A 14,460-nucleotide genomic window follows, 5' to 3' on the forward strand; every position below is an offset into this window, starting at 1 on the left:
CTCTCGAACTCCCTCCTTAGAGCTTGAACACGTGCCTTCTTGACACGACCATCTCCAGCATGCATCTCCTTGAGCGCTTGCCAAGCTTCCTTTGCCGTCTCTTTCTCCGATATGGACATGAAAACACCATCAGACACACCTTGAATTATGGCGGCGAAAGCCTCTTGGTCCTTTGTCTCTTCGACCGCGCCGTCACCTTCCACCGCTGCCCAAACTCCACGCGCACGCATGAAGATTTTCATCTTCGCGGCCCACACCCCATAATTGTCATCATCAAGCATGGGGTACTGGGTGGTCACACCACCACCACTCGCCTTTGAAGTCGACATGATTCTCTTCTTCGATTTTCCGTTGTCCGTGACACAACTTGACGGTGACGACAACTCCACCGTGACACAACTTGACGGCGAAGCTTCCACACCTTGCTCTAGATACCAATTGTTGGCTTTTCGCCCTCAGGATCGAACACACGATCATCCTGCAGCTCGACTAGTCATATACGCGCAACTCGGCTCGACGTATACGAACTATCTGAGCATTCGATATCTCACCGGCACTCACCCAAACACCGGGACCAGAACACACGCACGCGAACACAGTAACACAAAGATGGCCAGAGGCACGTGTCGTGCCTCGTAAATATCTCTTTATTGCTTTTCTCGTTTTTCTGATGCAATCTTACAACGTATATGAATGTGTATATATAGGACCAAAGCTTGTATAGCTAACAAACCCGACAGTTGTCCTATTACCGCACATACACGCCAAATAGTCCGGCAGTTGTCCTATTACCGCACGGACACGCTAAATACTATTCGGAACATGACTCGGTACTCATGGCATGCAAGTCATACACAGACACACACTTTCTTAATTACCGGCTACACTGAACTCAATTAAGCTAATCCTACTAACATAAAACTAGTACTACCAAACTTGAACACATGAACCGACTCCGCTACAACTATCCTAATACGGAATCAACTTTGCATAAAAACTATTACATATATTTTCATGAGACACTAGCACTTACCAAACTTTCAATAAACATGTTTGGATTACTTCAACAAAAACTACTTCTAAATCTGAAATTTTCCAAAAAAATGTTCGTGTTTTCTAAAATGTGCTCAAACAATTGAAATAGTTGTATGCTACAATAAATATGAAATGTGTCTGTGATGCCGGCCCAGTAGATCGCGGCTGCACTTCTACTTCCAGTAGGGGAACTCCTGTGCGGGAGGCCGACTGCTTGCCGCAGCGAGCGGCGTATAGGACCTCCCGGTGAAAAGTGGCTCGGTTTGATATGACATGATCCATCATGGGCTGCAACGGGAGACAACCTTGGGCTGCGACGGTTAAAGCCCAAAAGCATAGTCATGGGCTGAGTAGTAATATTGGCCATGGCCGATGCCCGAAGGCCTTGGACCGCTGTAATGGAGAACGGGCGACACGGCGGCGAGAACGACAGGGTGCTCCGTGCAAAATCCCGTCCTCTTTTTTAAACGAGTTCTAGGCTTCCGCCGGCCGCCGCCACGGAGTCTTCCCTTTCCATTTGGAAGGAGCCGAGGCAGTCTAGGGCTTCCTCCCCCCCGCCGCCGGCGAGAGCAGCCGCCTCTGCAACAAGCCCTACCGCCCCAACGTCTCAGCTCAGGTTAGTTTTGCCGCACTCCTCCGCCGGTTCGCGCCTGACGCTCTGTTTCGCGCCAAAAGAGAAGCACCCCCCTCTGCTATTCGCGCCTTCGAGTTCGTCTCCTGAGCTAACTGGAAACGCTGGCGCGCAGGTTCCGGCTCAGTGGTTCGAGACCCTCCTCCCTCCATGGCGCTCCGGTTCGAGGTTCGTCCAAGTTTTAATTAATGGATAATAACAACACGTGCTTAGCTTTCGGTTCGACATTTTTCATATTCTGTAGTTTGGTCCATGCCCTTCGATTCCTGAGATGAGCAGCCCCGGCGGTTTCTTTGTTCGGACTGTGCAAATTGGAGTTTAGCTGAAGAAGTTAGTGGTGACGAAATAGATAAGATCGTACTGCTTCCGTACTGTAGCTGATAAATTAATACTATGACGTTTGGATGTGATGCAATGTTGGGTTCTAATAATAAATGTAGTGTCTCAGATGATTTTCTGCAACCACAGACTCCCAATTAGGCTAATACTGTTTTGTTTTAACATGGAATCACTGTTGACTACTAGTGCAGTAGTGCTACTGCTGACCAGTGCTTCACAGTTAATGCACCTACTGCCTTAGGCACGTGTTTTTCAGAGTTCCCTACATATTGTCTTTACCTGGTATACTGTATTTGGTGCCTCTCTTAAGGTAAAATCTTCATGTTTTCTTTCTTTACTACTCTTCAGAGGATATGCGATAGGCCTATAGTGGTCCATACCTCCATATAATACGAAAAAGAATAAGGGAAATAGTTTGAAAAGTGGCTCCACGTGGTACATGCTCTCAGAATGATACAGATAGACGGTGCAGTGGTAGTGGTACCACTGACAGCTCATATTGCTGCTACTGTCAAACCTCATCACCTCTATTGGACAAAATGATGGAAGCTGGCTGGTTGAACCTAAGTTCTAGCAATTGGGAACATCGAGTTTTGAATAGTAGACCTTAATGATGAAACATTGACCATAAAGATGAATCTGGAGTGAAAATTATCTTGTTTTGTGCTTTCAGGTCTTAGGAAGATTTAATCGCGCTCGAGCTGCTCGGTTAACTCTGCCGCACTTTACTTGTCAAACGCCACTTTTTATGCCTGTTGGAACCCAAGGTATTATATTTCTGGATCTCGTACCATTTCTCTGCCATATGCTAGTTCAGTCTGAAATGGAGCCTTTTCTTGTGTAAAATATGAACTTGCTGTATTTTTGTATAACTGAGTTCATGCAAGTAATTAGAGGCGACTTGAATGGATAATGTCGGATTTATACCTGTACTGTGCTGATGAATAATGTTCTAGCATTGTCTTATCCATGGAAAATTCAAATTTCTTAGTTTGCATGTCTTCACTCTCCAATCTTCATCATTAAAGCAAATATTGACTTCAACAATGAGTTACTATTCTCGGTTAACCCAGTTTGGGTGTACTTCTTTCTGATTAAACTAGTTCAGTTTCATACCGTGATTAAGAGATTTTGGATGTGACTCAACTTTGCCCGATGATGTGTGCGATTCTTGCATCTCACAGTCGTTCTTGTGTCATTCCTATGTTTTTTTTTCTTTGCTCAGGTACAATAAAAGGCTTGGCTACAGACCAGTTAGAGGCTATAGGTTGTCAGATTATACTTGGAAATACCTACCATCTTGAACTTCGTCCTGGCTCTCGACTTATTGATGACTTGGGTGGCCTTCACAAGTTTATGAATTGGAAAAGGGCATTGCTGACTGACTCTGGTGGTTTCCAAATGGTTGCTCCAAATCATTATCATCCTACCTTTCACATTAAGTTTTGTAGTTCACCATTTGAACACGCAAAACTAACTCAGCCAAGTCAATACTAAATAAAATATGTCATTTCCATTGTAAATGAATCTTCCTGTGCCCTAGTTTAAATCGTGTGTGATAATTGTTGATTTCTGCCAGTTGCCTAATGATATGCGATGGCTAATATTTCTGTTTGGTTCTACTAGCAATTAGTTAGGCTCTGCACATCAAGTGGCTCCACTTTCGAGCAAAATTTGAAACATGTAGTTGTTTACTAGATATTAAATTGCATGCTGAGCTCCATCTGTGATATTTACATTAGCACCGGTTCCAGTCAAATATCTATTCAAAAGAGGAAAGCTGGTGCTTGTTGGAAGATTACCATTGACATGTTCACTTATTTATCTTCATGCCCCTTTTAGGTCTGCTTCTGAAATATTACTAATTTGTCAACATGGTTTTAGGTCTCTTTGCTGCATTTGGCTGACATTACTGAGGAAGGAGTTACTTTTCAGGTACACTTTACATCTACCTACTATCTAATACTATTGTACCCTTTAGTCAGATTAAATTACTAATATATTAGGGTATGCCATTGTTTTTAATTTTTGATTCGTACAAATGATGCTCATGTTTGTTATCATAGAGTAACAAAATAATTAGGCAGGTTCAGGTTATTTTAGGGTTGTCAAGTATTAAGATTTTGCTTTTTCATCATAAAACTGAATTGTTATTATTTAAATGTCTTTCTATGTAGTACATTTTATTCAAAATTATATTTTCATTTTTCCATGTAATCTTGCTATTTTCAATTGTGCAAACTGTAATTTCCAATATGACAAGTGGTCCTGTGAGACTGATGTACAATTAACTGATATTATTTTTCATTAGCAGATATTGAATAATGAATAAATCTTTTTTTGCGGGAAGATAATAAATAAATCAAGTGTCATGTCGCCGCATTTTGACATGATCTACAATGTCCAATGCGATCCTTTTTCTAAGAACCCCCTTAGCTGGCGAACGGTTGCCAGGAGGGGGTGGCATTTGCGAACGATTTTGGTGCCATTTTTAGTTTGAGGGGATGGTAGTTTCTTCAGAGTGACATGGCAGTTTCTGTTAGAGAAGGCAATTTTCGTTTCTAAACTGCCATCTTTTGATCTCGTCTCAGATTTAAAACTACCATCAAAAGTGGTTCGCTTGCCACCCTTCTCCCAGCGACTAGCCGACAGTTAACTTCTCCATTTCTAATCTGTCTACTATGTTAATTTTTATGTTGATGCTAGAAGCAGAAAGTTTCTGTGGCTTCATTTGTGGAAATGAATTTCCCCAGCATTTCATAATGCATTTTTATCTGTTTCTCTGTTTCCCTGGATAAACTTTACTGCTGCAGAGAACTGCTTTCTGTTTTGCACATTCTCTAATTTTATTATTCTTCTGTGTCCAATCTACAGTCACCTGTTGATGGGAAACCCATGCTCTTGACGCCTGAGGAATCAATCCATATTCAGGTATGTCCTTTCCTTAATGAACTTTGAACTCGTTGAGTCATTGTGAACTAGACTTCTGCTATCACAAAATGCTGATTTTATATCTTAACACTTGTGTGCCCATCCTTTATATTTCCGGGACATGAATGCAGAACAACATTGGAGCTGATATAATCATGGCTCTTGATGATGTTGTTAAGACAACAATTACCGGCCCGAGGATAGAGGAAGCTATGTATCGTACCCTTCGTTGGATTGATAGGTGCATAGCTGGTATGGTTATTAGTCTTGCCTCTTGGCCAAATTATATAGGAGTACTCATCTAGGTTTAGTAATCAACTATTTCCCATCTTCAAGTTAAAGCTTAGGATCTTTTCACTCACTGCCTCTACTTATTTTATGGATTTAAGATGTATTGAAGACCATTTAAAACTCCGATAAGCATGTGGTTAACTAAAGTCTGGTATTTTCCTTCTTCCAATATTGTAGCTCACAAGAAGCCCGATGTCCAAAACTTATTTGGGATCGTGCAAGGAGGATTAGATCCAGTTCTGAGGTTAGTTTATGTTACTTCTTGTAGTACATGCATGAAAGGTACGCATTCATACAATCAATACAGTTTGATAAGTTACTATGCAACTCTTTTAATTCCAGAGATATTTGCGTGAGAGGCTTGGTTGAGCGGAACCTTCCAGGGTATGTCAGACTAAATATTTCACCCATACATTCCATGCATAATTTTCTTATTTGCAGCCAAAAGATCTTTTTGGTTTTTCCATGACCTCCAATATCTGCCACATACTTGAAAGCTTCATCTTTCTTTATATGTTTTTTATGCATTTTCCATGACTCCCTGCTATTAATTCAACAGTTTAGTGGCTGAATTTTTGAATTTCTTGTTGCTAGATATGCCATTGGTGGTCTTGCAGGTGGTGAAGATAAAGATTCGTTTTGGCGCGTTGTTGCCCAGTGCACCGCTGGATTGCCTGAAGATAAACCACGATATGTTATGGTAAGTTCTAATCTTCTCAAAGTGCTCATGTTAAGCTTTCAACCACGCAACACGCAGAACTTGTTTGGTTGACATTGCTGTTCTTCTGATATGCAGGGTGTTGGTTATCCCCTTGATATTGTAGTATGCAGTGCTTTGGGTGCAGATATGTATGACTGCGTCTATCCAACACGCACTGCTCGCTTTGGGAGCGCACTTGTGCCTGAGGTAGGAAAGTTCTTTCCCTGACAATCATATGCAATTCAAGCTAGAGGAACTGTGTGAAGCATTTTATTTTAGCACTGATAAGTATATCTCAGTCTTTTGCTTGAAACTTCCTACTGATCCTTGGCTTTCAAAGAACTTATCTTCCATTGGCCTGATATTGGTAAAAACAGTAACATATGCAACCATAGTCCAATCTGAACCCTGAGATCACAATCTCTGTACTTTCCTAGCTCACCATTACTGCAACGGAATCACATGAGAGGTGTGTCCGTGTGAGTGAGTGGGAGGGGACATTGTTTCTTCTAGAAACCCCATAAGCTGGACTTGTTGATAAATCATTTGATGGTGGTGCAACGGGGACCCTGGCATTTATGCTTGTTGGGTATATTATCTAAATTAACTATGCTTGTTGTAGAAGCAGGCACATTTTTATAGCAGGTTTAGGCTTTAAGCCTATGTTTGAGGTAGTCTTGGTGCGAATCTACTTTATCTACCCCTTTAACTTTAATTCTCATTGATGATTTATGTGACCTTTGTTTTCCTGTATCTCCTTAGGGTGTTCTGAAGTTAAAACAAAACGCAATGGCAACTGATGAACGGCCCATTGATCCTTCCTGTCCATGTATGGTATGGCTTCAGCACCACTAGGAACAAAGTGGTAAACCGATTGATATAATTACAATCTTTGGAGTTCTGTATAAAATACTAACATGGTGTTCTTATTGTTCAGGTCTGCAAAAACTATACACGTGCATACTTGCATTGTCTTGTCACGAAAGATCCTATGGGCTCTCAACTGCTGTCATATCACAATTTATCGTTTATGATGCGGGTACCCTGTCAATATTTTTTTCCGATTAGTTCATTTTGAGCACCGTCAGCTATTGTTTGATCACTCTCATTTCTGTTTCAGTTAAGTAGAGATCTCCACATGTCGATTCTTGAAGGGCGATTTCCAGAGTATGTTGTCTCATTCGACATAAATCTGCCTGATTTGTCAGTGAAATAGTGTGTTGGTAAATAACGAAATTCCGCTGACATGTTGCAGGTTCGTGCGAGGATTCTTGAGGGTGCAGGTTTGTCTTGTCCTCCAATCTCTATTCTATCATATATTGCTTGAACCAAAAATAGCTGAGCAACAAACTACCTCCTTGTACCATCTGCTACCCAATCATCTACAAAGCCAACACCATACCTGTTTTGTTATTATGTTTCTTAATAGTTTGAGTTACCCGTAAACGCTAAAATCACGATGATGACAGTTCCCGAAGGGCGACGTGCCAAAGTGGGTTCACAATGCAATGGAGGTTGCCGGCATTGACATATCGGAGTGCTGCACCCCGACCAACTGTCAGCATGACGCAATGGAGGCTGCTGGCGTCGACATAGCGGAGTTTTGCCCGCCGACCAAGTGCCCCTGACGCGGAACGCTCGGGGGCATTCATTACAGATACCACGGTACCGGTTGACGATAGGAAGGATTGCCGCGTGGAAGTGATCCTTCGTACTTAACATGACGCGTTTTCACGAGGTTTTTCTGGGTCATAGATGGCGTAGGCCTGGCTCTCATTGCTTCAGCATAGAGATTTTTCCAACCGTATGCTGAAACTAGCTGCTCATAGGTTTTGGTAGCCTCCAAGGTGTTATAGCATCTGCCATTGATTGTTTTGCTGCAAGAACAGTTTACGGAAAGTTGTAACAGCATCACTATATATTATACTCATGAAAACTGCTGCCGCGACGCAGCTCATTTTGTTTCACTGAATGTGGCGGCTTCTCCAGCCGTCACACTCTTTCTGTCCAAACTCTGGTCCTCCTCACACTCTTTGTTGGCTTGAATATTGCCTTTTTTTTTGGAATTGCTTGCAATGTTTGGTGTTTATTACAGGTGGTCCCGCGACGCAATTGGTTTCATGGCATGGAAAATGTCGCGTGGGAAATGTGTGCGATCTTCAGGAAAATGACCTGGCCGGTCATCTGGATTGTTCGATTCTCATCGGACGGCAGACGCTTCTGGCAGTCAGTATCAACTACGGAGTATCAACTAAAGCAACGTGTCGGCACCCTGCTGGCCGCCGCTTCCCGTCGAAACGCGGTGCCTCGCGGGATCCACCACCGGTGGCGAGGCTGCAGATTCCGGCGATCGCGACTCGTCCCCACGCCGATCCCAGGTAGTAGTATCATCAGTAAACAAGGCGCCGTACCCCTCCTTCGGACGCTGCCGGGTGGGTCCGTCTGCGGCCGCGAGGCACGGGGCCTCACATGTCAGTGGGCGAAGCCCGCGAGGCGTTGGGTATCCCAGATTCCGCCGTTAGTATCTATGCTAAAAATGCTTATTTCAAACCGCAGCCATTACAGGGCCGATCTCCGTGGACGGGATTCTGAAACCGCCGCCCGCCTTTGCTCCTGGACCGTTCCGCCCGCCGCCGGCGCCGATGGAGCGCCTCCGGATCGCCGTCTCGCACCGCCCGCCTCTGCCCATCCGCGCCCCGAACCATCTCCGCCGGCGCCAGCTCCACCTCCCCGCTCCCCTTCCCCTCACACTCGCCTCCCGCCCCCTGTCTTCGCAGCATCGCCTGCTCTCCCCCACCCCTCGCCGCCACGCCCGGCGTCTCCTCGCCTCGCAATCGCCTGTCCCCGAATCCGACCCCGAGCCCGACGTGGAGGCCGGCGCTGCCCCCGCCGGCGCCAAGCTCGTCCCGCTCGTCGTCTCCCTCGCGGCCGGCCTCGCCGTGCGCTTCCTCGCGCCGCGGCCCGCCGAGGTGACCCTGCAGGCGTGGCAGCTGCTCTCCATCTTCCTCTCCACCATCGCGGGGCTCGTGCTCGGCCCGCTGCCCGTGGGCGCCTGGGCTTTCGTCGGCCTCACCACCGCCGTGGCCACGCAGACGCTCCCCTTCGAGGCCGCCTTCTCCGCCTTCACCAACGAGGTCATCTGGCTCATCGTCATCTCCTTCTTCTTCGCGCGAGGCTTCGTCAAGACCGGCCTCGGCGACCGCATCGCCACCTACTTCATCAAGTGGCTCGGGGGCAGCACGCTGGGGCTCTCCTACGGGCTCACCGTCAGCGAGGCCTGCATCGCGCCGGCCATGCCCAGCACCACCGCCAGGGCCGGGGGCGTCTTCCTGCCTATCATCAAGTCGCTCGCGCTCTCCGCGGGCAGCAAGCCTAACGACCAGTCGTCGCGGAAGCTCGGCTCCTATCTTGTGATGACCCAGTTCCAGGTAAGTGATGTAAATTGATTTTCATTATTCAACGTTCGTTTGATGAACTTGCTGCTGGTAACTTGGCCATGGAATAGATAGATCTTACAAGCCTGTCACAGTAGGATTCTAATAAATGAATGCGCCAGAGTCACAGTTGCTAATTGTCACTATACCTGAACTCTTGAAGTGTGCATTCCCCCGGCTATATTTGTTTCAGAAAGGGTTCACAGCTCAACTGCCGATCGTGTTACCTCCATCGTTTTAAACTCTTGTGGAGCTGTGCTCTGCACAGGTTGAAGGTGGTGCACCATTTCTTTGTTACTATTAGGACATGTGGGTGTTAGTATGATTTTCCTAGGCGGAATTAGTGCAAGAACCTGTAATCCCGTATGTGCCAAATCGATGCTTGCTTGGTCAGAAGTTATTTAGTGTACACCATCCAGTGCTAAAACTAATTTTGGAGCTCTAGCATGTCAGTCTGTTATTTTGTGCATTTCAGTTTCGTGATCTCTTGACAGCTTTTCTAAAGGGGGTATCCTATTCCTATCGGTTGGAGGGTTCTATGGTGAAACTACAGTAGTGCATTGTTCAGCTGAGTCCTGATTCCTCACAACATTATTCAGTAAATTGGCAAGGTTGAACTGAAGAAAATATTAATCTATCTGGAAATAACAAGTGACAAACAGTTAAAACACAACAGGTAACATGGTTAAAATATGAAACCTAAGCTTGGTTCATATCGGACTTTGGGGTTTACTAAGGTAAGCGACTGGGTGGTACGAAACAACCTGATCAACTGCAAGACCCAAGCCATCCATTTTAACCTAATTTCTTACAGCATTTCTTACAACATAACCATTATGCTTTTTTGTTTCTTGGCAGGCAGGTAGTAACTCAAGTGCTCTCTTCCTGACTGCTGCAGCACAAAATCTGTTATGCTTGAAGCTAGCAGAGGAGCTTGGTATCATAGTTGCAAATCCCTGGGTGTCATGGTTCCAGGCTGCTAGTTTGCCAGCTATAGTGTCCCTGCTAGCAACACCATACTTGCTATATAAAATCTTTCCCCCTGAAATAAAAGACACACCTGAAGCCCCAGCATTAGCTGCAGAAAAGCTGAAGCGCATGGGCCCGGTGACTAAGAATGAGTGGGTTATGATTGGTACAATGATTCTTGCAGTGTCATTATGGGTGTTCGGGTAAGTTTCTATGTTAGTAATAAAGTGCCCCATAATATTGACCTTAAGTATTGTCATGCGGCTTGTGTCTTTTAGTATGTTTTCAGTTTGAACTGTTGATTTTCATGGGTTTAGTGCTTCCTCTAAATTGACTACATTGATCTATCAATGTGATATACTGTATAACTGATGAAAATTGTGGGGAACTCTTGCTTCAAAAATAAATTTTGTCTAATTGATAGGCGCCTAGTCAAGTACAACTGGAATAATCATATTTTATTTCAGTTTATATATTTAAAACAGTTCGCCGATATTGATAAAAATTTCAGCTATATCTATAATCGAAGTCTGGAAATTACCTGTTCATTGTTCAAGATGTTTGCACTGATACAACATTTAATCTGGAGGATGAATAGAAACCAGTGGGATCCTGCTTCTGACTTTGTATGTTTCTAGTGAAAACCCATATCTCAATACCAAGCCCAACTCAGTATGTAACCCATCTCTACTCCCAATCCTACTTCCAGTTAAACGCCACCATATTCTGCATGTTTATTTTAGTCCCCTTTAGTATGTCAAGAATACCTTATGTCTGATGACCAGAGCCATGAATCAGAAAGAGCATCAGAATATCATTTACAAGATATTATGCCTTGTGCCCTAAAATGCTCTGCAACATATCTTGCTGAATTGGACTACTGTCATGAAGTCTGACTGTATAATCCATTTCACAATATCTGTGCAGGGATGCTATTGGTGTATCTAGTGTTGTTGCTGCGATGCTTGGGCTCTCTATTCTTCTCCTGCTTGGTGTGCTAGACTGGGATGATTGCTTGAGTGAGAAGTCGGCATGGGATACATTGTCCTGGTTTGCGGTTCTAGTTGCAATGGCGGGACAGCTCACAAACTTTGGAATCGTGTCGTGGATGTCAACTTCCGTTGCCAAGCTGCTTGAATCTTTCTCATTGAGTTGGCCTGCAGCTTTTGTTGTTCTTGAGGCCTCCTACTTCCTCATTCACTATCTATTTGCGAGTCAGACGGGGCATGTTGGAGCTCTATACTCTGCGTTTCTAGCTATGCATGTAGCGGCTGGTGTTCCTCGTGTGCTGTCTGCGCTTGCTTTGGCATTCAGCACAAATCTGTTTGGTGCACTAACACACTATAGTAGTGGACAAGCTGCGGTATATTTTGGAGGTACGCAGATTCGTTTTGTTTCCGTATTTTCAAATGAAATTTCCCTGCATTTCTCGTTTAAAAAAAAAAGTACATTTACATATGGCTGTAGATTGACATAGGACGGAAAAGGCAAAATGAAAATTATGGCAAATAAACATGTAGAATGAGAAAAGCAGCTATTTTGTTTTATGTTGTACCTTCTTTATATATCTACATCATGCTAAATCAGTAAGTGTGTTGATACCGATAAGCTGACAGTCAGTAACCTGTTGCTTTCTTTCCGCAGCGGGGTACCTCGAGCTTCCAGATATATTCAGGCTGGGCTTTATAACAGCCCTGATTAATGCTTTGATATGGGGAGTTGTTGGTACCTTTTGGTGGAAATTTCTGGGGCTCTATTGACACTAGCTGCACTACTGTAAGGTGACGAAAACGTTTGCTCTGCAACTCGCTGAATTGTCCATGGTTCCGAGCTCTATTGATGATATGTCAGATGTCTGTGTCAAGCCTTGGGTCATTTCCTCTTCATCTTGTACAGTTCCCCGTTTTCTGTAATGTAGATTAGAGCTGAACAGTTCGATGCTAAAACATGCCAGTCTTGTTACAGTATTCTCCATGGTTGGAGTACCGGTCTATTTCTGAACCTGCAATTTTTACAGACGTCTTTTCTTCCCCAAACACTCTCTCCGCTCCATAATTCTTGCCGTTGTTCAACTAAACCCATGACAAGAATTAGGGGACGGAAAGAGTACTGTTTAAATGAGCGGAAAATCGAGGCGGTCCAAGTAGCAATCCATGGCAACATGTGTAAAAGAACAAGTGTGCAGCTAGCATCTGCAGCAAATATTAACCTTGAGACAGCAGGAAGCACATTTTTACAAAGGAGCAATTCTGGTGATCTTCCACCCCTTGTGTATGCACACATCTACTCCCTCCCTCTGCACCGAAATAATTATAGTTGAGAAAAACTAAACTAGTTCTCTCCAACTATAATTATTTAGGTATAACAAGAGTAAAAGAAAAGAAAAAAAAACACATAGTTGCACGAAGCAATGTCATGACCATGCCGTTCCGGACCTACACATACCGATCTACGCATCTGCTACGTGCGACCCGTCGCCGTCAGTGTGCACTTGACCAACTGGAATCCTCCGTGCCAATGCTAAGCTACACCGCCAACCCAACAGCTTGGCTCGCGCGCAACCGAAAGCCCCGCCACCATGAACCCGCCGCGCCGCGCCCACGTCCCATCCCCTCCGTCCGGCGCGCACAGTACGTCGCACTGTTCTAGACGCGGGCTCGGCTCGGCTCGGCTCAGCCGGGCCGGCCGTATGCGCGCATGCATGCATGCATGGTCCAGCACTCCAGCGGCCATCGTTGGACCACCTGATCGTAACCAACTCAAAAGGAAGCGATAGGATGGTCCCGTCCCCCCCGCGCTGCCTGCTCCACCTCCACGGACGGACGCGACGGGTGCCCGCCACGCACGCACGTACGTACACGCACGGCTACTAGTACCACGTTCACGTCACGTCTCGTGGCCCGGAGGCCTCGTCAGCTCCTGTTGGTGCCGTGCGTCCGCCTCTTGTCGCCTCGCGCATGCATTCACCCGGCAGTCCTCGGATTACCTCCACGGCCGGCAGCGTGAATGTTACCGTGACCGATGTCCAACCACTGATCCACACACCTGGAGGAGCTCTTTTCGATGGCAACCAACGGCCCAAAGTTGATGCAGCCACGTCTTTGCCCCTGCGACTGAACGTTCCCGAGTGGAATGGCCCAAGGTCGATCGTGTGTGCTGCAGCATGCAGGCGTCAGCTAACATCGCCTAGCTAGGCAGCGTGGGCAAACGCAACATGTCAGCCAAGGCCAAGTGCGTAACGTCGCCAGCCCGGCCTACAAAAAAAAAGGTCTCTGGCTAGCCAGGTAGGGGAGGGTTGGTTCACTTCACCCGAACCAAAAGGAAAGCCGCTTTTGCTTGCGCCTATCGAAGAGCACAACAGAAAAGATGAGATACTCCATACGCGATCGGCCATGCATGACAATGCATGCCTAGCCATACCTACCATAGCTAGCGGTAGCAGCGCATCCTTCCGCTCCACCCCCCGGCCTACGACGGAAGCGGAAACCTAACGCCGTTCGCCGATGGACGACGAAAGAGAAAGAAACTTCCTCGCCGGCCTAGTCGACACGCACGACCCCATTACGGGTACGTTACGAGTGTCGAGTGCGATCTTCCTCGAAAGGGAGGATGTCAAGTGTATGAGCAACCGAGCATGAGCTCGACATGGCAATGGAGGAGAGCTTTGGTCTAATTTAGCGCCCCGTCAAGTACCATTCCCGGTCTGGTAGCTGGAGCTGGCAGCTGCTGGCTACGCTTTTCCTGCACGGCTTTGTTTACCGTCCGAGCAAAGGGCGGGAAAACTTCGCAGCCTTTTTCCTGCGAGCCGTGACAGTGACGCTGCTGTGGCCGGGACAAGTGCGGAAAAAGGGGAGCGCGCTTTCTCCGGCGACGCGCGCCCACGCGCACGACGCGACAGTGCGGCAGCGGCAGCCGTGCCGTGCCATGCACGACGCAGGAGAAGCCCAGCCTTGCCGGGGCGGGCGGCGGCCGGCGGGTTTTTACCCCACCGCATGCACAGCACCACCGATGATCCACGCTCGCTCTCGGCCCCGCCCTCGTCCGGCAGGAAACCGGAGCGGAAAAGCGAGGCTATAAAGCGCGAGAGCTTTTGCGCAGGGAAGAAGGAGGAGGGATCCGGGCACGGGTGG

The 14,460-nt window shown here is 46.3% G+C and overlaps 2 protein-coding genes across 2 annotated transcripts; both read left to right on the top strand.

Annotated features, from left to right (window-relative positions):
* Positions 1 to 1,505: 1,505 nt before the first annotated feature.
* On the top strand, positions 1,506 to 7,894 carry LOC123398985 (queuine tRNA-ribosyltransferase catalytic subunit 1-like). The gene is made up of 16 exons (XM_045093425.1): positions 1,506 to 1,651; positions 1,782 to 1,834; positions 2,679 to 2,772; positions 3,231 to 3,409; positions 3,890 to 3,940; positions 4,880 to 4,936; positions 5,068 to 5,188; positions 5,405 to 5,471; positions 5,570 to 5,611; positions 5,822 to 5,927; positions 6,024 to 6,134; positions 6,690 to 6,761; positions 6,865 to 6,966; positions 7,048 to 7,094; positions 7,183 to 7,210; positions 7,397 to 7,894. Exons 2-16 carry the CDS (start codon positions 1,817 to 1,819, stop codon positions 7,553 to 7,555), a joined length of 1,254 nt encoding a protein of 417 aa, XP_044949360.1. The 5' UTR covers positions 1,506 to 1,651; positions 1,782 to 1,816; the 3' UTR covers positions 7,556 to 7,894.
* A 590-nt stretch (positions 7,895 to 8,484) lies between these two features.
* LOC123398984 (dicarboxylate transporter 2.1, chloroplastic-like) lies at positions 8,485 to 12,344 on the top strand. The gene is made up of 4 exons (XM_045093424.1): positions 8,485 to 9,355; positions 10,220 to 10,533; positions 11,258 to 11,706; positions 11,975 to 12,344. Exons 1-4 carry the CDS (start codon positions 8,570 to 8,572, stop codon positions 12,088 to 12,090), a joined length of 1,665 nt encoding a protein of 554 aa, XP_044949359.1. The 5' UTR covers positions 8,485 to 8,569; the 3' UTR covers positions 12,091 to 12,344.
* Positions 12,345 to 14,460: the final 2,116 nt, after the last annotated feature.

The sequence above is a fragment of the Hordeum vulgare genome, chromosome 5H (assembly GCF_904849725.1).
Source record: "Hordeum vulgare subsp. vulgare chromosome 5H, MorexV3_pseudomolecules_assembly, whole genome shotgun sequence".
In the NCBI taxonomy this organism is placed as follows: Eukaryota; Viridiplantae; Streptophyta; class Magnoliopsida; order Poales; family Poaceae; genus Hordeum; species Hordeum vulgare.